The sequence below is a fragment of the Macaca fascicularis genome, chromosome 1 (genome assembly GCF_037993035.2).
Source record: "Macaca fascicularis isolate 582-1 chromosome 1, T2T-MFA8v1.1".
In the NCBI taxonomy this organism is placed as follows: Eukaryota; Metazoa; Chordata; class Mammalia; order Primates; family Cercopithecidae; genus Macaca; species Macaca fascicularis.
Window position 1 is genome coordinate 23,542,832 of NC_088375.1, and position 26,944 is coordinate 23,569,775.

The 26,944-nt window shown below is 40.4% G+C and overlaps 1 protein-coding gene across 2 annotated transcripts in view; it reads right to left on the reverse strand.

Annotated features, from left to right (window-relative positions):
* TMCO1 (transmembrane and coiled-coil domains 1) overlaps nt 1-26,719 on the reverse strand; it is a 41,223-nt gene extending 14,504 nt beyond the window's left edge. For both annotated transcript variants that reach the window (XM_045396185.3, XM_065519394.2), the window contains exons 1-5: nt 26,533-26,719; nt 26,041-26,118; nt 17,289-17,348; nt 12,096-12,142; nt 10,325-10,392 (exon numbers count right to left, since the gene is read on the reverse strand). In XM_045396185.3, the coding sequence (XP_045252120.1) occupies nt 10,325-10,392; nt 12,096-12,142; nt 17,289-17,348; nt 26,041-26,118; nt 26,533-26,602 (323 nt within the window). In that variant the 5' untranslated portion in view covers nt 26,603-26,719. The remainder of the gene's footprint in view (nt 1-10,324; nt 10,393-12,095; nt 12,143-17,288; nt 17,349-26,040; nt 26,119-26,532) is intronic.
* Nucleotides 26,720-26,944: the final 225 nt, after the last annotated feature.

Below are 26,944 nucleotides of genomic sequence, written 5' to 3' on the forward strand. Positions count from 1 at the left end.
CAGCCTCCCGAGTAGCTGGGATTACAGGCGTGCACCACCACACCCGGCTAATTTTTGTATTTTTAGTAGAGGCGGGGTTTCACCACGTTGGCCTTGATGGTCTTGTTCTCTTGACCTCGTGATCTGCCCGCCTCAGCCTCCCAAAGTGCTACAGGAATAGAAGCTTGTTATAAGGAACAGAAATTGGTGTCTAGGATAATAAAGAAAAAATTTGGGAAGAGAAAAAGGAAGGTGCAAAGAGAGAGATGATTTACAATAGGTGGATTATTTCTTTAAGTGCACTTACTCTGTGACTCCAGAGGGTAGGACCACTGCTCACGAGTACAGATATAGGGAGGCATATTTTGGCCCAGTAAAAGGAATTATTTTCAAACTCTAAAAACTACTCCATAAAAGTACTAGTTATCTCAGAAACCACTAAGCTCCTCATTGTTGGAAATAAAGGATGACAAATTATCTGCTAGAGACATTACTGATGAGCTTTCTGTATTGGGAGAGAAGTTATATGTTAAATGACTTTTAAGATCTCTTTCAGGCCAGGAGTGGTGGCTCACGCCTGTAATTCCAGCACTTTGGGAGGCTGAGGCAGGCGGATCACCTAAAGTCAGAAGTTCGAGACCAGCTGACCAACATGGAGAAACCCTGTCTCTACCAAAAATACAAAATTAACCAGGCATGGTGGTGCATGCCTGTAATCCCAGCTACTCGGGAGGCTGAAGCAGGAGAATCACTTGAACCCGGGAGGCGGAGGTTGTGGTGAGCCGAGATAGCGCCATTGCACTCCAGGCTGGGCAACAAGAGCCCAACTCTGTCTCAAAAAAAAAAAAAAAACAAAAACAAAAAACTCTTTCAATTCTAATATCCTGTTATTTCAACTTTATGTAAATGATTCAGGAAGAGATGCCAGAAAGAACAATGAGAAATAAGTAGCTATATCTAGTCCTTTTTCTGGCAATCTGGGAGTTCAAGTCCTTCCCTTCTTAATCTAACCTTAGATTTTTTTCCTTAAAGCATCTGCCAGCTGTTAACAAATTTTAAGAGTGTAAGGTTATTTTTGTTTGTTTCAAACAGGGTCTCGCTCTGTTTGAAGCTGGAAAGCAGTGGTGCAATCATGGCTTACTGCAGCCTTGACCTCGTAGGCTCAAAGAATTCTCCTGCCTCAGCCTCCCAAGAGGGTGAGATTACAGGGGCATATCACCATGCCCAGCTACTTTTTTTTTTTTTTTTTTTTTGTAGAGCCGTGGTCTTCCTATGTTGCCCGGGCTGGTCTCAAACTCCTGGCTTCAAGTGATCTTCCTGCCTCAGCCTCCCAAATTGCTGGGATTATAGGAATGAGCCACCACTCCTGGCTTACACAATCTTTTAGTATCCCTTATAGTCTTCGCCAGGCGTGGTGGCTCATGTCTCATAAACCCAGCACTTTGAGAGGTCGAGGCGGGAGGATCACTTAAAGCCATGAGTTCGAGACCAGTCTGGGCAACATGGCGAAACCCTATCTCTACCAAAAAAAAAATTAGCCAGATGTCGTGGTGCATGTCTGTAGTCCCAGATACTCAGGAGGCTGAGGTGGGGATCACTTGAGCCCAGCAGGTTGAGGCTGCAGTGAATAGTGATCACACCACTGCACTCCAGCCTGGATGACAGAGCAAGATCTGGTCTCAAAAAGAGATGATCAAAGTTAAACTTGGAGAAATTATGTTAAAGACTGAATAACTTTTGTTCAATATAATCAAAACATGTATTAGACTTTTATTTTCATATGCCAGTTTATAAAAATAGATATACAGCCTTTAACTTCTAGGTACTGACAATCTAAGACACAATATTTTTTAAAAATGTACAGGGTACAAAGACCAGAACAAAAACATGAATACAGCACTAATATTGGTAAAATATATTATGTGAACCTCCACTAGTTTGGGAAAACAAAACAAGCAAATAAAAAGCTATTGTTTGCCAGCGTTCTGAATAAGAACGTTGATGAAAATAATATACATAAAAACGAAAAAATAAGGCTGGGAGCAGTGGCTCATGCCTGTAATCCCAGCACTTTTGGAGGCTGAGGCGGGTGGATCATGAGGTCAGGATTTCGAGACCAGCCTGGCCAATATGGTGGAACCCCCTCTGTACTAAAAATATAAAAATTAGCCAGGCGTGGTGGCACGTGCCTGTAGTCCCAGCTACTTGGGAGGCTGAGGCAGAAGAATTGCTTGAACGCGGGAGGCAGAGGTTGTAGTGAGCTGAGATTGTGCCACTGCACTCCAGCCTGGGTGACAGAGATAGACTCCGTCTCAAAAAAAAAAAAAACCGGCCGGGCGCGGTGGCTCAAGCCTGTAATCCCAGCACTTTGGGAGACCGAGACGGGCGGATCACGAGGTCAGCAGATCGAGACCATCCTGGCTAACACGGTGAAACCCCGTCTCTACTAAAAAATACAAAAAACTAGCCGGGCGAGGTGGCGGGCGCCTGTAGTCCCGGCTACTGGGGAGGCTGAGGCAGGAGAATGGCAGGAACCCGGGAGGCGGAGCTTGCAGTGAGCTGAGATCCGGCCACTGCACTCCAGTCTGGGCGACAGAGCGAGACTCCATCTCAAAAAAAAAAAACCGGAAAAAAAAAAATAGCCTTCTTTCCTGCCAACATATCCTTTTATAAGAAACCTGATTATAATGAAACTTTCATATAATTTTCCTCCTTGAAGATACTTGACTTCTTTGACTTATATAGCTTGGAAGACCTATATCTCTCACACACACATACACACACACACACACACACACAGCATCTAGTATTTTATCTTATACTGATGAACTGCAAAAATAATCTGGCATTTCAATACTGGTCCAAGGTCTAATAACTTAATCACCAAATATTTGATAAGTGCTTATTATATTATTAACTCTATTAGGGATAACGTATCACATATGTTTGCATATAGCTTTGAAAACCTCCATTCTCTAAAAATTTCATAAATATCATAGCAGTGATATAGGCATTCTCTTCATCTTGTTCCCATCTTTACTGCAGTATCTTTGGTATTTTACCTTCAAGTATTTAACCCTCTTCTGGTTATTCTAATTCATTGCACATTAGAACTAGAGAACAGTGATAGAGAGAAAGGGAGGGAGGGAGGGAAGAGAATTTGGGAAAGATGACAATATTATTTGTCTGATCATATGATTATCTACCTAGAAAACTAGAGAATCAAATTAAAAGCTATGAGAGTTCAGGAAGATGTCCAGTTAGAAAATAAAATCACAAAAATTGATAACCTGCTGGGCATGGTGGCTCACGCCTGTAATCCCAGCACTTTGGGAGGCTGAGGCAGGTGGATCACTTGAGGTCAGGAGCTCAAGACCAGCCTGGCCAACATGGTGAAACCCCATCTCTACTAAAAATACGAAAATAAGCCAGGCATAGTGACGCATGCCTATAATCCCAGCTACTCAGGAGGATGAGGCGGAGAATCACTTGAACCTGGGAGGTAGAGGCTGCAATAAGCCAAGATCGTGCCACTGCACCCTAGTCTGGTCAACAGAGAAAAAAAAGGTAACCTACTTACATACAGTAGTAGCAAACTAGAAAATATAAAATATTACTTATACTTATTTGGAAAGAAACTACAGAAAATATATAAAATAGACTTGGCAGAAATACCATCTTTCTGGATGGGAATACTAAAAATTATAAAGGTTATTTAATATCTCAAAATTAATGTACAAATTTAATAAAATTTCAGTCAAAACTCAGAAGGGATTATTTTAGAAGAAGCTGACACTTGATTGATTCTAAAATTCATTTGAAAGAATAAGTGCGCCAGGAACAGTGAACAACACAGTTAAAAGAGAGTAGGTAGTAGGCAACGATAAGAAAATAGTTTGAAAAACAGGCTGGGGCCAAAGCATGGAATGTCATGACAGCCAGGGTAAGGAGTCTCACTAAAATCAGTAATCAGAGTTGCATGGTGATAAGTGTGGACTTTAAAGTCTAAGAGATAGGGTTAAACCACAGCTCAACATTTACTAGCTTGGAGACCTTGAGCAAGTTAAGTAACTTAAGAGTCTCATGTCCTCATCTGTAAAATAAAGATTAGAATTCTTATCTTAGAAGACTGTTAAAAGTAAAAGGGAAGGCAGGGTGCGGTGGCTCACACCTGTAATCCCAGCACTTTGGGAGGCGGAGGCAGGCGGATCACCTGAGGTCAGGAATTCAAGACCAGCCTTGCCACCATGGTGAAACCCCGTCTCTACTAAAAATACAAAAATTAGCAGGGTGTGGGGGCAGGTCCCTGTAATCTCAGCTACTCAGGAGGCTGAGGCAGGAGAATCGCTTGAACCCGGGAGGTGGAGGTTACAGTGAGCTGAGATCACGCCGCTGCATTTCAGCCAGGGTGATGCAAGGAGACTCCATTAAAAAAAAAAAAAAAAAAAGTAAAAGGGTAATACATATAAAGAGTTTAGTACAGTCCCCAACATAGGTTACTATTTAATTAGTAGCAGATAATGTTACTAGGCAATGAGTAACAGGCTTCTGAGGATGGTTAACTTAACAATGTTGGATAGAGAGGACACACCTGAGGGAGTGCAAGCAGGCTACTGTGATACCAAGCAAAAAGTAATAGCAGAGGAGAAAAAAGGAAATGATCATTGAAACTAGGATGGGAGCTGGTGCTAGGATGAATGAGAAGAAAGGAGAAAGGGATGAATGGATGACTACACAGAAAAAGGGACTGTTAACTGAGAGGAAGAGAAGGTTGAAAGGGTCAGATTTAATCCAGTACATATCATTCAATTTGGGACAGGACAGATACGGGGTAATGTCTAGTGAAAATAAGAGGGAGAGGAAGGGAAACAAAAAAAGTTTGAATTCCCGGTGATTAGAATTGAGTACCACTAAGACATATGGATGAGAGTGCTGCTTTCACAGAGAATACGATTGGTTCCAAGTAAGTTTCAAAGCCCATGGTTGACATTAGGGTTCATTCTTGGTGTTGTATATTCTATGGGTTTGGACAAATATATAATAACATGTTATCCACCATTATAGTATCATAAAGAATAATCTCATTGCCCTAAAGAATCCTCTGTGCTCTGCCTAGTCATCCTTCCCTTCCTCCTAACTCCTGGCAACCACTGATCCTTTTCACTCTCTCCATAGTTTTGCCTTTTTCATACAGCAGGAATCATACAGTGTATAGCCTTTTCAGAAGAGCTTATTCACTTAAAAATACGCATTTAAGGTTTCTCCATGTCTTTTCGTGGCTTACCAGCTCATTTCTTTTTAGCACTGAATCATATTTCATTGTTTAGTTGTACCACAGTTTGTTTATCCTTTCACCTACTGCAAGACATCTTGATTCCTTCCAACTTCTGGCAATTATGAATAAATAAACATCTGTGTACAGGTTTTTGTGTGGATCTAAGTTTTCAGTTTATTTGGGTTCACTTTCACTTTTTATTCTACATAAGTGTTTAAATTTTTTAGAAGTAAGTTTTTATATATTACTCATATAAGAAAATCATTTTGTAAAACTCCATATATGATTTTCCCCCCATATATGATTCTGACGCACACTCCTGGTTAAGGTCCACTGCCTAAGTTTTGGGAAACTACTGATACATAATAAACAAGTTATTTCAAATCATCAGGGAAAAGATGATTTATTCAACTATGTGATATTGACAATGGTTAAAACCTTAGTAAAGTTGGAAACCAAATACCAAAATAAATTATAGATGAAACAAGTATTTAAATATAACAACTAGGCTAGGTGCAGTGGCTCATGCCTGTAACCCCAACGCTCTGGGAGGACAGAGGTGAGGATCACTGGGGCCCAGGAGTTCAAGGCTGCAGTGGGCAATGACTGCACCACTGCACTCCTGCCTGGGTAATGGAGTGAAAACCTGTTTCTAAATAAATAAATAAATAAAGTAAATAAATAAGTAAATAAAACAGGAAAATTTTTTTTTCTATAATCTGATGAGAGGAATGCATTACTTACATAATGGAAAAGAGTAACATCTTCAACAACAAAAAATATTTACCAAAAAAAGAGTTTAATAGCCTCTATATGTAAAAAACTCTTGTAAATAAAAACATAAAAAATAAACGGCAAAAAAAAGAAGGCAGGGAGCAAGTGGAGGGAATGTACTAGGAACTTAAAATTGGAAAAACATAGTAAGTATATGAAAAGATGTTAAATCTCACACAAGTTATCAAAAAATGAAAAAATTTGAAAGAAATAATATTTTTCAACTATTCAATTGGCAAATATTAAGCAGTTATATCATAATTCCCAGTGATGATAAGTATAAGGAGAAAGAGGGGCCGGGCGCGGTGGCTCAAGCCTGTAATCCCAGCACTTTGGGAGGCCGAGACGGGTGGATCACGAGGTCAGGAGATCGAGACCATCCTGGCTAACACGGTGAAACCCCGTCTCTACTAAAAATACAAAAAAAACTTAGCCGGGCGAGGTGGCAGGCGCCTGTAGTCCCAGCTACTTGGGAGGCTGAGGCAGGAGAATGGCGTGAACCCGGGAGGCGGAGCTTGCAGTGAGCTGAGATCCGGCCATTGCACTCCAGCCTGGGTGACAGAGCGAGACTCCGTCTCAAAAAAAAAAAAAAAAAAAAAAAAAAAGTATAAGGAGAAAGATCCATTCACAAGTACTGATGGCAATAATCTAAAGATATAAATAAAATCTTTCTAAGGAACAATATATACCAAAGTTTAACTCAAGAAATACTAGGATATACCCTAAGGGAATAATAAGTATACACTGGTATACATATTATCTGAAAAATTCTATATGATGATTAACAAAAAATTAGTTAAACAGAGTACATCCTGGCCAGGCGCAGTAGCTCACACCTGTAATCCCAGCACTTTGTGAGGCCAACGCAGGCGGATCACCTAAGGTCGTGAGTTCAAGACCAGCCTGACCAACATGGTGAAACTCGATCTCTACTAAAAATAAAAAAAAATTGGCCGGGCGCGGTGGCTCAAGCCTGTAATCCCAGCACTTTGGGAGGCCGAGACGGGCGGATCACGAGGTCAGCAGATCGAGACCATCCTGGCTAATATGGTGAAACCCCGTCTCTACTAAAAATACAAAAAACTAGCCGGGCGAGGTGGTGGGCGCCTGTAGTCCCAGCTACTCGGGAGGCTGAGGCAGGAGAATGGCGTAAACCCGGGAGGCGGAGCTTGCAGTGAGCTGAGATCCAGCCACTGCACTCCAGCCTGGGCGACAAAGCGAGACTCCGTCTCAAAAAAAATAAATAAATAAAAATAAAAATAAAAATAAAAAAAATTAGCTGGGCGTGGTGGTGCACACCTGTAATCCCAGCTACTCAGGAGGCTAAGGCAGGAGAATGGCTTCAACCCGGGAGGCAGAGGTTGCAGTGAGCTGAGACTGGACCATTGCGCTCCAGGCTGGGCAAAAACAGCAAAAAAAAAAAAAGTGCATCCATTCAATGAACATTATAAAGACATTTCAAAAAAGAATATGTTATAGAAATATACATACCATGTTTTAAAAATTGCCCACAGATTTTTGTGTGGACAAAAATTATAGCAGGTTACAAAAATCATTCTTGTGTATTAAAGTTTATATCCAGCCTGGGCAACATAGCGAGACCTCGTCTCTACAAAAAAAATTTTAAAAATTAGCCTGGGCCAGGTGTGGTGGCTCACGCCTGTAATCGCAGCACTTTGGGAGGCTGAGGCAGGTGGATTACCTGAGGGCAGGAGTTTGAGACCTGGCCAACATGGTGAAAACCTGTCTCTACTAAAAATACAAAAATTAATCAGGCATGGTGGTGGGAGCCTGTAATCCCAGCTACCTGGGAGGCTGAGGCAGGAGAATCACTTGAACCTAGGAGGCAGAGGTTGCAGTGAGCGGAGATCACACCATTGCACTCCAGCCTGGGCAACAAGAGCGAAACTCCATCTCGAAAAAAAAAAAAGGGAGAAGGATAGATGAGTACTGAGCCAGATCTTTAGTGTCCAGAATGTAACAAATATAAGAAGAGTATTTGAATAGTTGGAATTCTACCAATGAAGCTTACAGTTGACTATAAAACACTGCAGCATTTGGTTTGCCTGGTAATTCATGGTGATATGTATCTGAGAAATGAGATAAAGTATGACAGAGTGCAAGAGTACTGGGTTTAGAATTTTAAGATAAAAATCATGAGATGTCCAGATATCTTAGACAAGGTATTTATTCTTCCAAAGGTACCTTCCAGCTCTGAAGGTCTGTGATATCAATAATGGTTAGTTAAGTGTAAATTTTATATTAAAAACACTTTGGACAACTTTTCTAATCCCTCATCTAGATAAAAATGACCATTCCCCTTCTTTCTCCCTTACTGTACCTCACACTTATTTCTATTGTAATACCCATCAGTGTACTCATTTCTTTACCTGTCTTTTCTTCCTATAAATTTTTGATTCTACTAAGGGCAGGGATCACAGTTTTTTTTTTTTTTTTGGAGATGGAGTCTTGTTCTGTCACCCAGGCTGGAGTGCAGTGGTGTGATCTCAACTCATTGCAACCTCCGCCCCCTGGGTTCAAGCAATTCTCCTGCCTCAGCCTCCCAAGTAGCTGAGACTACAGGTTCACACCAATACACCCAGCTATTTTTTGTATATTTTTTTTTTTTAGTAGAAATCGGGTTTCACCATATTGGTCAGGCTGGTCTCGAACTCCTGACCTCAGGTGATCCACCTGCCTCGGCCTCCCAAAGTACTGGGATTACAGGTGTGAGCCACCGCGCCCAGCCATTATATTCTAATACCTAGAACAGTGCCTGGCACAAAGTACACACTTAACAGGTTGGAAGGAAAAGACAGGCTTGGGGAGGAGATGCAGGGAGAGGGAGAGTCAGACAGAAAGGAAGCTGGAGAAAAAGAGTAAGAGGAAGGGAGGGAAAGGGGGAGTGAGGAAAATTCTAATACCTGCAGTACAGTTCAGATGAGCTTTAGAAAGGTAATAAATGGACCAGGCCAGGCTCAACGCCTGTAATCCCAGCACTTTGGGAGGCCTGGGTGGGAGGATCACTTGAGGTCAGGAATTTGAGACCAGCCTGGCCAACATGGTGAAACCCCGTCTCTACTAAAAATATAAAAAGTAGGCAGCCATGGTGGCGGCCACCTGTAGTCCCAGCTACTCAGGAGGCTGAGGCAGGAGAATCGCTTGAACCTGGGAGGCAGAGGTTGCAGTGAGCTGAGGTCATGTCACTGCACTCCAGCCTGGGCGACAGAGCGAGACTCTGTCCTGAACAACAACAAAAAAAGGTAATAAATTACTATCATCTTTGGGTATTTTCTGTCAAACGCAGTTTCACAATTACTCTGGTCTGCTATATGCTGGTTTAGACAACAGTAATTTACCTTATCATTAAACAAGATTATAGTTATTAAGACTCTATTTTAAGAGGCAAAAGATCTTTATATGACTACCTTCATTTTGAAGCAGCATGTTAGTAAGCAGCTGAAAAACACAGGGAACATATTACATTCTCTACAGAGAACCCATAATGCCTAAGCCTTATGTCTTATACATAAAATACCCTCAATATTAAGAGGATAAAAAAGTTATTGTGTAATTATATTTTATAAAAATTAAATTCTGGCTGGGCATGGTCGCTCACGCCTGTAATCCCAGCACTTTGGGAGACCGAGGCAGGTGAATCACCTGAGGTTAGGAGTTTGAGACCAGCCTGACCAACATGGCAAAACCCCATCTCTACTAACATCTCTACTAAAAATACAAAAATTGTCCACGCATGGTGGCGCATGCCTGTAGTAACAGCTACTCGGGAGGCTGAGAGAGGAGAATCGCTTGAATGCAGGAGACACAGGTTGCAGTGAGCCAAGATTGTGCCACTGCACTCTAGCCTGGGTGACAAAGCAAGACTCCATCTCAAAAAAAAAAAAAAAAAAAAACCCCCAAAAAACAAAAATTCCCTTGACTGTGATAATTGTTTTGAAGTTATATAAGAAAATGTCCTTAGGAAATATATAGAGAAGTAATTATGGGAAACAGGGTATACAGTCTACAACATACTCTCAAATGATTAAGAAAAATACATAAATAATGTATGGATGAACACACATATAATAGAGAAAGAAAAGGGAGAAAAAGAAAAAAAGAAGTGAAGCAAAACATTAACAATTGTGAATGTAGGTAGTGGATATACTATCCTTGCAACTTTTCTTTAAGTTTGAAATTACGTCGAAATAAAATATTACCCAAAAAGTTCATGCTAACCTATTTACAAATATAGAGTAATAGTTATTAGTCAAAAGCATATAAAAGGACACTCACATAGAATTGAACATTCCCATTAGGGCAGTAAAACAAAAGCCAATCGCAAACATGGATTTCATTCGAACCTGTAATGAGACAAACAAATTGTCATTTTATACCAAAAAAACCACATCTAAAGCATATCTCAAAAGTTTTGGTTTCATGTCATTTTTTTAAAAAGTACTCCTTAGCAGTTCAAGACCAACCTGGCCAACATGGTGAAACCCCATCTCTACTAAAAATACAAAAATTAGCTAGGTGTAGTGGCAGGTGCCTGTAATCCCAGCTACTTGGGAGGCTGAGGCAGGAGAATCTCTTGAACCCGGGAGGCGGAGGTTGCAGTGAGCCGAGATTGTGCCACTGCACTCCTGCCCCGGGATACAGAGTAAGACTCTGCCTCAAAAAAAAAAAGTACTCCTTAGCAAAAAGCTATAGTTTTATGTTGGCTAACCCACCCTTCACCTCCAATTCCTCTTCTTGCCACCCAGTGAGGAAGAATATTGGGGTGACTTTGTGGCCCAATTCTGGCCAATGAGTTAATAAGTACTGGCAAAAGGCCTCTCAGTAAGTAAAAGAGAACTATTGCACAGTTCAGGTGTCCTGTGTTAAATATATAGAAGTGAAAATCAAGCTATATAATTAGCCTATCTATGCTTTAGGAAGACATGCTCAAATAAAGCCTACTCTTAATAAATAATGAGGAAATTGGTAATGAAATCACTCTTCCTTATACTTCATGGTATGCCAGATAGTGAGAACAAAAGGTCTCTTAAAGAACAGAAAAGCCAGGCACAGTAGCTCACACCTGTAATCCCAGCACTTTGGGAGGCCAAGGCAGGTGGATGGCTTGAGCTCAGGAGTTCAAGACCAGCCTGGGCAACATAGCAAGACCCCATCTCTACAAAAAAATACAAAAATAAACCAGGCATGGTGGCACACGCCTGTAATCCAAGCTACTTGGGAGGCTGAGGTAGGAGGAGCATGAAAGCCCAGGTGGCAGAGGTTGCAGTCAGTCGAGATAGAGCCACTGTACTCCAACCTTGGTAATAGAGCAAGACTCTGTCTCAAAAAAAGAAAAAAAAAAAAAAGACTGGGCAGGGTGCAGTGGCTCACGCCTATAATCCCAACACTCCGGGTGGCTGGGGCAGGAGGATCCATCACTTGAGCCCAGGAATTCAAGATCAGTATGGGCAAGATGGCAAGACCTCATCTCTACAAAAAAAACATTAAAAATTAGCCAGGCATGGTGTACTCCTGTAGTCCCAGCCACTTGGGAGGCTGAGACAGGAGGATCCCTAGGGCCCAAGAATTCACAGTGGCAGTGAGCTCTGATCGTGCTACTACATTCCAGCCTGGGTGACAAAGCTAGACCCTGTCTCTAAAAAAGAAACAAGAACACAAGACAGTAATAAAAGCCATTTATAATGTTCCAACTCCTATATTGGGATTACACATATCACCATAAAACCAAAGATTCAGCATTAACATAAGCAAGAAAAAGAAAATAAACTACTTCATTTGAAAACACAAGAGGGAACTAAGAACTGTGTGAAGAGGACAAATTATGACCTCTGAGACAGTCTAAAAAAGCTATTTATAGTATTAAAATGAAGTTTAAGAGCAGGAGCATATTTTCACTTCCATTTGGTCCAGGAACACCCATGATATTATTTATAGCCTTCACAAGTGATAAATTTCTGAAAAGGTGAGTGCAACGCACTTGATGTAAATCAGTCTTTTGCTAAAAACATTATGTGGTTAACCATGAAGTTATATTTAGGTCTCTTACCATTGATAGATCTCTGTTGTTATTCTTCAGTTTCTCTTCTTGTCTCTCTGCAATGAATTAATGAGATGGTTAATACATACAATGCTGAGCACAAAGCAGCTGTTAAATAAACTGTCACTGGTTGGTGATTACAAAAGTACTCTATCTCAATATCATTTAATAAGATGATGAAAACACCGGGGATAGTATACATTTTGTACTCAGAAGATTCAAATTCAGCAGAGCACCAAAATATTTCAATTTAAATAAATACAATCTTTAGAGTTTTTTTGAAATTACCTCTGGCATTAAATGTCTTAACTCTGTACATTAATATATATGCTTATGTTACACCAATGGGAATTGCTAGTTAATTTGTAAATACAATGATTGTACTTAGATGTCTCAAATTAGTTATCCTTCTCTTAAATTTTCTCCCTTTTTTCAATTTCTCCAAAATGGCATATAGTCTAAAATTATAAGCCAGTTGATAGGATGAACTTAAAATTCAGGTTCTAGCTGGGCAATGCCAGCACTTTGGGAGGCTGAGGTGAACACCACTTGAGGCCAGGAGTTCAAGACCATCCTGGGTAACATAGCAAGACCCTGTCTCTACAAAAAATTTACAAATTAGCCAACCATGATGGTATGCCCCTGTAGTCCCAGCTACTGGGAGGCTACAGTGGGAGGATTACTTGAGCCCAGGAGTTTGAGGCTGCACTGGGCCATGAACGCATCACTGTGCTCCAGCCTGGGCGACAGGGTAAGACTCTGTCTTAAAATAAAAAAAACAAAAAACTATGCATTCTCTAAGTAGTGAACTTTTAGAATACAACATCTATGAAATTTGAGAAAATTTCATGGAAAGAATAATCTGGAAATATGCAGAAGATACATTTATATTTAGAATGATTTATTTTCCAAGGTGACTAGCAAAAGGGAAAATTAAAAGTCAGAAAAGGAATACTCCAAAAATGGAGCTACATTTCTTGTGGCTATTGGAATAAACTAGCAGCAATGATGACATCCATCTGACCACAGAGTCAGTAGACCTTCAGCCAATCCAAATAACACAGAAAACGGCCTAGAATGAATGTATAAATTCAGGGCCCCAAATATATTAAATTTCAAAAATTTCCTCTCATATTTAAATCCAGGTCATGAAGAAAAAAGGCCAGGTGTGGTAGCCGACATCTGCAATCCCAGCTCTTTGGGAGGCTGAATTAGGAGGATTGCTTGAGCCCAGGAGTTCAAGGGCAACACAGAGAAACCCCATCTCTACAAAAAAAACTTAAAAATTAGCCAGGCATGGTGGTATATGCCTATAGTCTGAGTTATTCAAGGAAGCTGAGGCAAGAGGAGTTAAGGGTTGCAGTGAGCCATGAACATGGCACTGTACTTCAGCCTGGGCTGACAGAGAGTAACCCTGCCTCAAAAACAAACACAAAACAAAACAAAACTAAAAAAGAAAAGAAAAGAGATACTTATCCCACTCAGACAAGCTTCAGAATGTCTGCCCGCCCTTTCCCACCCACCTTCTGGGGATATCTGCCTGGCATCATAGCTAGTTGAAGGGTTAGCCTCATGAAGATTTATAACATCCTCTGTCCTACTACTGCTGACCCAAGAGGCAGTCAAACCATAGGCCTATGGCATAAAAAGATCGGCTGGACCAATTAGATTCCCCTCTCAGGAATTTATGCTAGAAAATGTTGGTAAAATAAATCAATTAACTATGGGAACAGAAATAGAAAAGTTACAATATAGTACTGGCTCCAAAACTTAATTTGCCTAAGAATTATATGGACAGCTTGTTTAAAAAAAGAAAAAGAAAAAAGTAGACTCCTGGGTCCCACATCCAGAGATCCTGATTCAGTAAAGTCTGGGAGTAATACTTGGAACCCTTCATTTTTCGTAAGTATCTCAAGCAATACTGATGTAGGTAGTCTATAGATCACACTATGAAAATACTGAGATAGAACCCCAGGACACAAGCATCTGGAGCGGATATTCCTAAGGGGTTGGCGGCAGGGAAGGACACAGGGAAGGTTAGGTGAAGGCAAAAGCTGAATGCCAAAAAAATTAGTGAAATCTTACAGTGAAGATCCCTGTCTGACTTTTTCTCAAGACTTGCTCTGCTTGTAGGACTTGCTTTACCACGGTTCCTGCCTTACTGTAACCACTTAGTTCAGCTTTGCCTGAGTTTCTCATCACGTATATCCTTCAAATAAACCCTTTATGACTTCTTTATTTGGAATGCAACAAAACAAACTATATAAAATTCATATGCCAAAAGTAAATTCATTTTTCTTCTATAAGAGGGAAATGCAAAATAGCCAAAACATTTGCTTCTGAAATTAAGAACTGGGAACATCAAATCTTCAATTAAAAAGCAAAAGACACTTCCACTGCAGATTCATGGTTCTTTCAAGGATGTTATCAAAGAGCTTCACCTAGTGAAATCAATGACATTTCGCTTCTCTGGAACACTGAATATTGCTGGCTGCTTCCCTCTTACTGAAAACTCCCTTCTTTCAGAGCAGTGGCTTTACTCTTTATGCCCCCTTTTCCCCCAGATACTATATATATATTTGTAAATAAGCTCAAGTGAGGAATCTGGGCTAAGAAAACGTAAGGGTTAGATAATAACAAAACCATAGAGGATCCGTACATAAAAATACATTTAATTGGTCCTATAAACTTGCTGGAGATGAACAGCAAATCTCATTCTAGGCTTAACAGCAGCCAATTCAAAGGAAAACAAAAATCAGTTTGAGCACAGTGTCAGTAAGATAAAATAAATCAATTACTTATGAGAACTGCTACTTTTCCTGACAATGAAAACTAATAGAAACAGTTTCCACAATTTCTTATCGAAAGACAATTGTGTAATGTTGTGGATGTTTTTTAATATATTCCATAGTAATACTATAACAAAGTGTATGATACCTGGCTGAATTTTTCATAATAAGCCTAACAATGCAAATGCCAAGGCGAAATACAGTAAAAGCATTTTATGAAGTCCAAAATAATCCAGTTTAGGTTTACAGATTTCTGATAGTCTGGCTTAATCTAAGATTAAAATGTACAAATCTAGAGAATGGATAGATCATCTTTCAAGCAATTCCTCATAAATATTACATCTCATAATTTCTAGTAAGATTCTGATAAGCAACTCTTCATAAATACTACTTCTTTTTTTTTGCAACAAAGTTTTGCTCTTGTTGTCCAGTCTGGAGTGCAATGGCACGATCTCAGCTCACTGCAACCTTCGCCTCCCACCTGCCGGATTCAAGTGATTCTCCTGCCTCAGCCTCCCAAGTAGCTGGGATTACAGGCATGCGCCACTATGCCTGGCTAATTTTTGTATTTTTAGTAGAGATAGGGTTTCGTCATGTTGGTCAGGCTGGTATTGAACTCCTGACCTCAGGTGATCCACCCGTCTTGGTCTCCCAAAGTGCTGGGACTACAGGCGTGAGCCACCACGCCCAGCCATAAATACTATTTCTTATAACTTCTGATGAGATTTTTTTTTGGGTGAGCAAACAATTCAGGGTTGCACTCCATGTTAAGATCATTTGAATTCAGATACTCTGTGTTGCCAATTTAAGGACAGAGGATAATCTGCCTTCCATTCTTATATCCTTCCTATTCTTTATAGCAAAGGTACTTGAAAGAGTTGTCCATGTTCAATGTCTTCATTTTCTCACTGTCTGCATTCTCAATGTCTGCATTCTCTCCTTCAGCTATATGATCTGGCTTCTGTCCCCCATCATGCCACTGAAACCATTTTTGCTAAAAGCACTAATAACCTCCATTTCTTAGACATTTACCATCATCATCAGGTCCTTCCTCCTCCCTGACACTCTCCTCTCAACTTCTGTGACACTACTACTTTCCAACTTATCTGGCAATACTTTTTCAGAACTTTACTTCTTCTGTTGTTCCTGAAATTTCTGTTCCTCAAGACTCTCGGCCGACACGGTGGCTCACGCCTATAAGCCCAGCACTTGGAGAGGTTGAGGCAGGCGGATCACCTGAGGTCAGGAGTCTGAGACCAGCCTGGCTAACTTGGGGAAATCCCGTCTCTACTAAAAATACAAAAATTAGCCAGGTGTGGGGTGCATGCCTATAGTCCCAGCTACTCGTGAGGCTGAGGCAGGAAAATCGCTTGAACCCAGAAGGCGGAGGTTGCAGTGAGCCAAGATCACACCACTGCACTACAGCCTGGGAAACGAGTGACACTCCATCTCAAAAAAAACAAAACAAAACAAAACAAGCAAACAAACAAAAAAGTACTTATCATCCTGCATAGTAATCACTTATTTTCTGGTCTATTTTCCTTCTCTAAACACAGTTCATAAAAATAGAATCTTTTTCTACTTTGTTTCTCCAATGCTGTTAGGGGTAACTGACACATACAGAGTAAATGTTCAATAGCATTTTCCCATAGAATTAAGTAAACAGACCACTTAAAAAACATCCAGGATCGCTATACTAACTGAAAAACTAATCAGAACAGGAACTGACATAATCTAATTGCATGGAATTCTCCCCTGGGCTGTAACAGCAGTGACCTAGGTATACAGACACAGTTTCTGAAACAAATACACAATCTCACAATAATTTTTTTCCTAATTTCAGAATCAAGAAACATCATAACATATAAAAACAAATCATATACAATCCCTATGAATTTCCTTTTGGAAACAGAATTACTTAAATTCTAAGTTACACTAAAAAACGAAAAACATATGATATGTTCATTATTTCTCCAAGTATATCAAAATTACTCAGAAAATTTCCTACCCCTTGGTGGATTTCCATCACTAGTCAGTACTCAGTAAGGAAGCCATGGAAACAACGAATACAAGTAAGACTTAAGTGGAAATAATCATCTCAGATATAAAAAAAATATGCTTTTACAAACTATGCCAAAAACCCTCAGCCAAGTTCAAAAGCCACAACTGTCATTTTACAAAACTCAAATTCCAAAGCTAAGAGCAAAAATAGAGGAACTGCTTAAATTTGTCCTGTATACCTCACGAAATGGGTAAGAATCAAGTGAGATAAAGAATGCACGTGCTTTATAAACCATAAAATCATAGAAATGTGAGTTATCACTATTAATAATTTTATTATAGTTTCGTTATCTAAGAATTAATTTTTTTCCAAGAAAAACCAAATTTCATTTTGACTAATATCTCATCTTACCTATTTTCTTTTTCTGTTGTCGACCAGCTGACTCTGTTATTGTTTCCTTCTTCTTTTCCACTGTAAACAACATAGTAACATAGTAAAAATTAACTGGACTATACCAAAGAAACAAAGGATGCTTTATTACAGCTGAACCAATGAAAAAAGCTTGCAAGAAAGTTACACAGTGACTGATTATGGTCATGATTAAGTTAACTGGTCCACTCTCACAGCTACTGATGGTAAAAGGTAGATGCAACATTCTAAGAATGAAACAACAATTCAAAGCATCATTAATCAAATACCCATAAAGAATTGTATTGATACGATCATAATGAAAACAGACCATCAGCTGAGGATGATTACCTTAGCTAGCGTCAAAGCACAATTTTCAAATTCTGCTCTCTCAGATAACTAGGTTAATTGTAATTCCATTATCTTATGACAAATGGTAGAAATTTATTCACTCAGTTATTCGTTGCCTAAATAACTCTAAGCAGATGAAAAAAATATGCTCCCTACCTTCTAAAGAATACTTTAGTCAGGGGAGATAATCAAATGACAATTACAGTAATGTGACAAGATAGATATATGCACACTGCAGGAAAATCAGGAGAGCCAGAAAAGCTAAGACCAGCCAGACGCAGTGACTCACACCTGTAACCCCAGCACTTTGGGAGCCTAGGCGGGCGAATCACCTGAGGTCAGGAGTTTGAGACCAGCCTGGCCAACATATAGTGAAACCCCATCTCTACTAAAAAACATACAAAACTGAGCTGGGCGTAGTGGCATATGCCTGTAATTCCAGCTGTGTGGGAAGCTGAGGCAGGAGAATCACTTGAACCCAGAAGGTGGAGGTTGCAGTGAGTCAAGATCGCACCATTCCACTCCAGTCTGGGCGACAGAGCGAGACTCTGTCTCTCAAAAAAAAAAAAAAAAAAGACCAATTTTTCTGATGCATTTCAATTACTATCAAGATTACATAACAATAAGCTTTTGAAAAAGAAATAGTGGACCAGGCGCGGTGGTTTACACCTGTAATCCCAGCGCTTTGGAAGGCCAAGGCAGGTGGATCACGAGGTCAAGAGATCCAGACCATCCTGGCCAACATGGTGAAAACCCATCTCTACTAAAAATACAAAAATTAGCTGCGCGTGGTGGCACATGCCTGTAGTCCCAGCTACTTGGGAGGCAGAGGCAAGAGAATTGCTTGAACCCGGGAGGCAGAAGTTGCAGTGAGCCAAGATCTCACCACTGCACTCCAGTCTGGCGACAGAGCGAGACTCCATCTCAAAAAAAAAAAAAAAAAAAAAAAAGGAAAAGAAAAGAAAAAGAAAAAGAAATAGTATAACGTATTTATATTATATTTTCTATCTTTAATCTCCTGTAAATGGACTAGGGATATGTCAAAAATTGCCTTTACTTAGTTTATTTATATTAACTGTTACCCATATTATTTTAGTATGCTAATAGCAAACAGTACGGTATAAGTATCATTTCTAAAACCTACATTAAAGAGAATTAGCAGGTAGAACTCTTTCCCTTAGTACAAGAAGTCTGTCCCTGAATTCTAAAAGCAAAATTAGTATCACTGCTTTATCTAAGAATTGTAAAATTCAATTTGACTCCAATATTGCAAATGAAATTTAAAGGGTTGGCCAAAATAAAATATGTGATTTATGTGATTTGTGTGTGTGTGTGTGTGTGTGTGTGTGTGTGTGTGTGTGTGTGTGTGTGTACAGTTTATGTATGTTCTGGGAGACTGAGTAACAGATACTGTTCTAGGTAAACAAAAAGATAAAGAGATAGGCCAGGCATGGTGGCTCACACCTGTAATCCCAGCACTTTGGGAGGGTGAAACAGGAAGACTGCTTGAGCCCAGGAGTTTGGGATCAGCCTGGGCAACATGGCAAGACTCTGTCTCTATAAAAAATTTAAAAATTAGCTGAGTGTGGTGGCACATGCCTATAGTCCCAGCTACTCAGAAGGCTGAGGCAGGAGGAGCTCTTGAGCCTAGGAGCTTGAGGCTGCAGTGAGCTGTGTTTGCTCCACTGCACTCCAGCCTATGAGAGAGAGAAATCCTGTTGCCAAAATAAAATAAAATAAAACACAACATCATGTATACGGAAAGAGCGAGAGAAAGATTTTGAATGAACATACTAGTGAGAGATCATAAAAGAAAAATGTCAAATTTCACATTTTAAGATGTTATAAAAACAACATTTTATGTTGGGTGCAGTGGCTCAGGTCTGTAAGCCCAGCACTCTGAGAGGCCAAGATGGGAGGATTGTTGCAGTTCAGGAGTTCGAGATCAGCATGGGCAACATGGCGAAACCTTGTCTCTACCAAAACTACAAAATCAGCCAGCCATGGTGGTGCACTCCTGTGGTGCCAGCTGCTCAGGAGGCTGAGATGAGAGGATCACAGGAGCCCAGGAAGTCGACACTGCAGTGAGCCATGATTGGGCCACTGCACTCCAACCTGGGTGACACAGTGAAACCCTGTCTCAAAAAAATAAATAAATAAATAATAAACATTTTTATTAAAATGTTATAAGGATAACATTTCAAAAGACAAAATGGATTTAGAAAACACTTAATGTTTTATTCTTTATCCTTACTATTAAACAAAGAAACAAAAATATTTCTTTCCCACCCCAGAAGGACTGTAACACAACTACTTGGCATTTAATCATGACTGCATAGAAAACAGGGCAATAAAAAGACAGAAGGCTACAGAATAGAAACATAAGACAATTTCATAAACATTAGTCTGGTCTTCTAGCAGACCAGATTGAGACTAGATAAACTGTTTTTAGGGATACATTAATCTAATGTTTTTCAAACTTCATGAGGTTGTGATGAAACCTTGGTGTGTTGATATTTATTCATCAGAATCTTACCTGACAACAAGAAGTAGAAATGTCAGAGTTGACAAAAATAAAAGATGTCTACTATAAAACGCATTTCTGTCCATGACCTGGTATTCCTGCATTCTGAATTCCAGAGTTCTGCCAAACAGTTTATAGATTGTTCTAAAAGATTTATCCTATTTTACCGTAAACAACATAACTCATACTTCACAGCAATTTATACTTAGTAAATGCTCTCAAATAAACAAATGTGTTACAAGAATCAAGTTATATATACTGTACTGTAATCTTTCTCATTTATTGAAGTATCCTTTCATTAGTATATATTATAATAGTAACACAATAAAAGGAGACCCACTGATATTCAGAGTACATCTATAAGCCCAGTGACCATCTGAGTCAACCAACTCACTACCTTTAAGAAAGCATTTTCTTTTGCTAAAGGCAGCTCAGTAGGACTGCTTTTTGGATATCAGTATTCTTTTAAAAATGCCAAGGACCAGATCAGCACAAGCAAAGTAACCTATATCAAATTCTGATTCAAACCTCTTTATATTTTTTGATGTTCTTCAAAAACCCTATATACTTCCCTTGCTTAAATTCATACTAAGTATCAAAAGGAATTCTGTATTTGCAATTAAGACATTTGTTCAAAGAGGAAATTTACCGTATGTTTTTCCTTTTTAATATTCCTCATGCTAAATATAATAGCTGTGCATTTGATTATACATTTCAGAGACAGAATTTGTGGCTGCTCATTTTATATTGTACTTGCTATGGTAAACTCAACACATAGCAAGCAATCAAATATTTCAATTGATCATATAAAAAAAAATAATACATGCTTACTGAGTTTTGGTAGATTATCCGGAGTAGAGGACCTAAGACCACAAGAAATGCCATGAGTCATTCCAATCATCAACCTACCTCATACTTACCTTCAAAGGAAGTATATGAAGAAATTATAGTAAAATTGCAACTATAGACGTGTAAACTGGCAAATGTATTACTTTGTTTTGTTTTTGTTCAAGATTGGATCTCACTCTGTCACCTAGGCTGGAATGCAGTGGCCCAATTTCCCATCTCTGCTCACTGCAAACTCCACCTCCTGAGCTCAAGCAATCCTCCCACCTCAGCCTCCCAAGTAGTTGGGACCACAGACACACGCCACCGTGTCAGGCTAATTTTTTGTATGTTTTGTAGAGATGGGGTTTTGCCATGTTGCCCAGGCTGGTCTTGAACTCCTGAGCTCAAGCAATCTACCTGCCTCAGCCTCCCAAAGTGTTGGGATTACAGGTGTAAGCCACTGCGCCTGGCCTCAACGGTATTACTTTTGCAGTGTACAGTGAAGGAGACTTCATTTATTTCTATAATGTAAATAATTAAAGACAAGGCAATATTGTAGATACCAGTGAAGCTCAAAATCCATAGGGCAAATCCATATTATATAAATATTTACGGTATGAGTATATTCAAACAAATTTGAAGCTAAATTTGTTTTGTATTTCATAAAACTACTCAATGATATAAATGACATGAAGAAATGTATACAGGGATGCCACTGCGTGCTGCTAACTAGCATAGGATCAATCATAGCAGAACAATTTTTCACAAAGAATACATGTGATGTTATGCTATACAGATAATTTATTCAATATACATTTATCAAGTATCTAATATGTGCCAGGCACTGCATTAGATACTGTGGATACAATGGCCTTTGTCTTCATAGAAATTACAGTTTTGTTGAGGAGAGACACATTACCATGATGACCATAATCATATATAGGTAAAACTGCAATTGTTACAAACACTCTAAGGAGAGGTATGTGGATAAATCATAAACTATGATAGGAAGATTTGGCCCCGTCTGGGAGACTGGATAAGATCTGAAGAATGTGTAGGATTTTACTAAACAAAATGAGAAGGGAAAATTATTCCAGATAGGAGGAACAACAGATACAAAGTGCCTGTAGTAGGAAACCATAAGACTAGCCCAGAGAACAGAAAAAAGGCATGAATGAATAGAGAATAGGGAGCAAGAGAGAACATGATACAAGACGTAGCCAGGAGAAGGAAGGGTGGTGCCATACCGTGCTGGACCTTACAGGCCACATGTTCATCCTAAAGCAATTGTGAAGAAATTGAAAGGTTTTAAGAAGGACAAGTAACATAATCAGATTTGTGTTTTAAAACATTACCCTAGATGCATTATAGGGGACAAATTTGAGTGGGTGCAGGTGGACCAGAGAGGAGGTTACTGCAGCAGATTAAATGAAATATAATAGAAGTTTAGACTAGGTGGTGGTAGGAGAAATGGAGAGATGTGAAATGATCTGAAAACTAATCAGGAAAACAGGAATAGGGCTTGGTAACGGACTGCATATATGGGGCAAAAGAAGAAAGCATTCAAATCAATAAATGTTTATTAAACATTCACTATGTGCCAGTCAGTGTTCTAGGTAAACAGGATACATAGGTAACAACAACAAAGAACCCTGCCCTAGTGGAGTTTTCATTCTAGCAGGTAGAAATACACAACAAACAATAATATGATAAATAAGTAAATCATACAGTATATTAGAAAGTAATAAAAGCAACAGAAAAAAATAGAGCAGGGTAAGGAATATTAGGAGTAGGGGAGATTGGCAGGTGGCAGGGTTTTTTTTTTTTTTTTTTTTTTTTTTTGAGACGGAGTCTTGCTCTGTCCCCCAAGCTGGAGTGCAGTGGCATGATGTTGGCTCACTGCAAGCTCTGCCTCCCGGGATCATGCCATTCTTCTGCCTCAGCCTCCTGAGTAGCTGGGACTACAGGCGCCCGCCACCGCGCCCGGCTCATTTTTTGTATTTTTAGTAGAGACAGGGTTTCACCGTGGTCTTGATCTCCTGACCTTGTGATCCGCCCGCCTCGGCCTCCCAAAGTGCTGGGATTACAGGCGTGAGCCACCGCGCCCGGCCTGCAGTTTCAAATAGAGTGGTCAACTTAAGCATCAGGGGTGATGTTGGAAAAAAGATTTGAATAAGGTAAAAGGATTAGCCCAGCACATACTGTAGGGAAGAACATTTCTAGGCAGAAGGAACAACCACTAGAAAGGTCTCAGCACAGTATGGCCAGTATGTGTAAAGAACAGCAAGTTGGACAGTGTGGGTAAAGTAGGGTAAGTGAGAAGAAAGAGTATCAGAGTGGTAAAAAGGAAGCTCTGTAGGCCATTATAAGGATGCTGGCTTTTCTGCTGAGTGAAAGGGACATGACCTAATAGGCTTTTAAAAAGATTATTCTGGCTGTCATCTTGAGAACAGACTTCAGGAAGACAGGAACGCTTGTTGGAGACTGTTGCAATAATCCACCCAAAAGATCACAGTGCTTAGACCACAGTGGTTAACACTGGAGCTAATGAAAAATGGTCAAATTCTGGGTATCGGAAGCTCTCTGAACCTTTACTGGTTTAGGGTATTTCCCCAAAAAGGAGACCCCACAGTATCTGCAGACAAACTAGATGTGGGTTTTAAGAAGAGTAAAAGATAACTGCCCAAGAATTATGGCCTGAGCAAGTGGAAGGACAGAAATGCCATAGACCAAGATAAAGAAGGTTACAAATGACACAGGCTTAGACATGAGGAACAAGTATTCAATTTGGGACGTGTTGGGATTGGGATGTCCACCAAACATTCTAGCTGAGATAACAAATTCATGCATGGATATGTGAATCTTGCATTAAGGAGAGAGGGTTACATATATTTGGGAGTCACTGGCCAATACAGCTGAAAGATAAGTTCACCAAGGAAGTGAATGTAGAGAAAAAACCTAAATTTCTTTTTTTTTTTTTTTTTTTTTTTTTTTTGAGACGGAGTCTTGCTCTGTCGCCCAGGCTGGAGTGCAGTGGCTGGATCTCGGCTCACTGCAAGCTCTGCCTCCCGGGTTTACGCCATTCTCCTGCCTCAGCCTCCCGAGTAGCTGGGACTACAGGCGCCCGCCACCTCGCCCGGCTATTTTTTTGTATTTTTTAGTAGAGACGGGGTTTCACCGTGTTAGCCGGGATCGTCTCTCGATCTCCTGACCTCGTGATCCGCCCATCTCGGCCTCCCAAAGTGCTGGGATTACAGGCTTGAGCCACCGCGCCCGGCCAAAAAAACCTAAATTTCATGTCACCCCCAACAACAGGAGGTCAAGAAATGAAACCAACAAGTAAACTGCAGAAGAATGATCAGTAAGGGCTGGGCACTGTGGTTCATGCCTGTAAATCCCAGCACTTTGGGAGGCCTAACCAGGAGGATCGCTTGAGCCCAGGAGTTTGAGATCAGCCCTGACAACAGAGCAAGACCTCATCTCTCCAAAATATTAGCCAGTCATGGTGGCGTGCGTCTGTAGTCCCAGCTACTCAGGAGTCTGAGGCAGGAGGATCGCTTAAGCCTGGGAGGTCCAGGGTGCAATGAGCTGTGGGGGGTGACAGAGTGAGACCCTGTCTCAAAAAAAAAAATTAAATTAAAAAGTAAAAAATAAAAAAAGGATGACCAGTAAGACACAGAGCAGCAAAACTGAGAGTATGGTATCCTGGAAGCCAAATTAATAAAGCATATCAAGGTTTCTGGTTTACACTACTGGAAGCATGGAGGTACCCATCACCAAAATAGGGAAATCCTGGAAGAGTATCTTGTTTGTGAAGGTAAAGATAAGGAGTTTGGCTCAGATATGCTGAGGTACATAATCAACATTGAGTAAATGAAGGAACAGTAAGCTGTAATTTTAAAAGCCTGAGTCTGGTCTCTATTCTTTGTTTGCTCTGTGACGTAAGTTGTCATTATCATCCTGAGGCTCAGTTTTCTTTCCTATGACATGGAAGTAATATTTATACGAGTGACCACAAATGGTTGCTGTGTGGATCAAATGTGGTAATTTAAGAAAAAAACTTCAAATCCCTATGAAGATATAAGAAAAAGTCACAGAATACAGAAAATTGTAGGAATTCTAAGAAACAAAAGTTATATTTAATCCTTATAAGGGAGAAAAGAACAGAGAAAACTAAATCAGGCCCATAAGGAACCATTCACCTTGTACCTTTAGCTGAGTCCTGTGGAATTCCTGCTTTATTTCAAAGGTAACAAACCCTTCTTGTTTTTAATCTTTTCCTCAAACGCCTCTTCAACTTCCTAACCCAACTGAAACTTGGCTTATCTCTGAAGACACCACTTACCTTGACACCAGTCATAACGACCTATTATCCTCCAAACATGCCTTAAATGTTAAGATTTCCGTATTTTTGCTCATATGTTATTTCCTTTACCTGGAATTTCCTTTCCCCATTTCATTCTCTATCCAAATTCCAACTATCCACAAGGAACTGCAAGGCCATCAGCATTATGAAGGCTACCATGGTTCCGCACAACTGAATGAAACCTCTTCTTTTTTTTCTAAAGACAAGTCTCACTCTATTGCCCAGGAGGCAGTGTAGTGACACCATCGTGTGGCCTCAACCTCCTGGGCTCAAGGGATCTTCATGCTTCAGTCTCCCAAATAGCTGGGACTATAGGCGTGTACCACCATACCCAGCTAATTTTTTTTTTTGTAGAGATGAGGTCTCCCTATGTTACCCTGGCTGGTGTCAAACCCCTAGGTTCAGTCCTGCCTCAGCCTTCCAAAGTGCTGGGATTAACAGGAGTAAGCCACTGCGCCAGGCTGAACCTCTTTTTAGAACCACCACAGCACAAAACATGTATCTGCCACGTCCCCCACTTCTCTCTAGTTGGTATTACACATTTTGCATAAAAGTCTTCTATTTCTAAATAGGCTTCAAGTCAGGTTCATCTTTCTACCAGCTGGTGCTCTTAAAATATTTACTGTGAACATGGACTTAATGAACTTGACGTGTTGAAATTATTTCTAATGTGTTGTCATACTCACATTTTTTACTCTGTTTTTCCACTTCTGCCTTCAGTCTCTTGTACTTGTCTGTTCTGTAAACCAGGACCCAGGTTATGCCTAAAACATTAAAAGCAACATGTTAATAGAGAAATGACTGGAACGATCACAGCAAACTATTAGAGGTTACTGTTGGAGAAGGAGGGATTCCAACTTTTTGCTTTGTATTTACCCATAGTTAACTTTTTTCAAAGGCTAATACAACTGACTCTTCAGCCAAAACAACAGTAACATGATGTGAAGGTGTCTCCACAATTACACAAGTGAAATCTACCTGAGACCAAAGAAAACTCGGCAATCGACTCCACACTCCCCTCCCGCTCCTGTTCACGAGTTGCCCAGAGATCCCCTGGAGTAGAGTAGATGAGCGTCTCTAGCAAGTAAGGCTCGCGATCTTTCCCCTGGAGGCACAAGGGACCCCGGGGCCCTTCCTCCCGGGGACTGATCAAACGTCTGAGAAATAGCCGTTCTCACCTTCTGCGAGCAAAGCCGTGCACACAGAGATAAAAACGATGAGGAGAGTGTCTGCGAACATAGTGCTCATCTCGCACCTTCGTCCCTGCACTCCCACCCGCCAGGGGGAAAGCGCTCTAGAGCCAGTAAAAGTGAAGCGAAAACGGCTTCCGTAGAGTCCACCACCACCGAGTAACAGACCAACTCTGACAGCCCGAAGACAGCACTTCCGCTTCCGGGGCACAGCACCGGAAAGGCTCGTGTCTGAGAACGGTGTGGCCACGAGAATCTAGAGGAAACGAACCCGCAAGTCACTGGAGCTGAAGGCTGGTACTCAGGCCGAATCTCGCGAGAATTAGAACTATTTCAGACCCAGAGCAGGATAGCGGCGGCGGCGAACTTTGCCCGGTAGTTTTTACTGATTGGGGTGCTG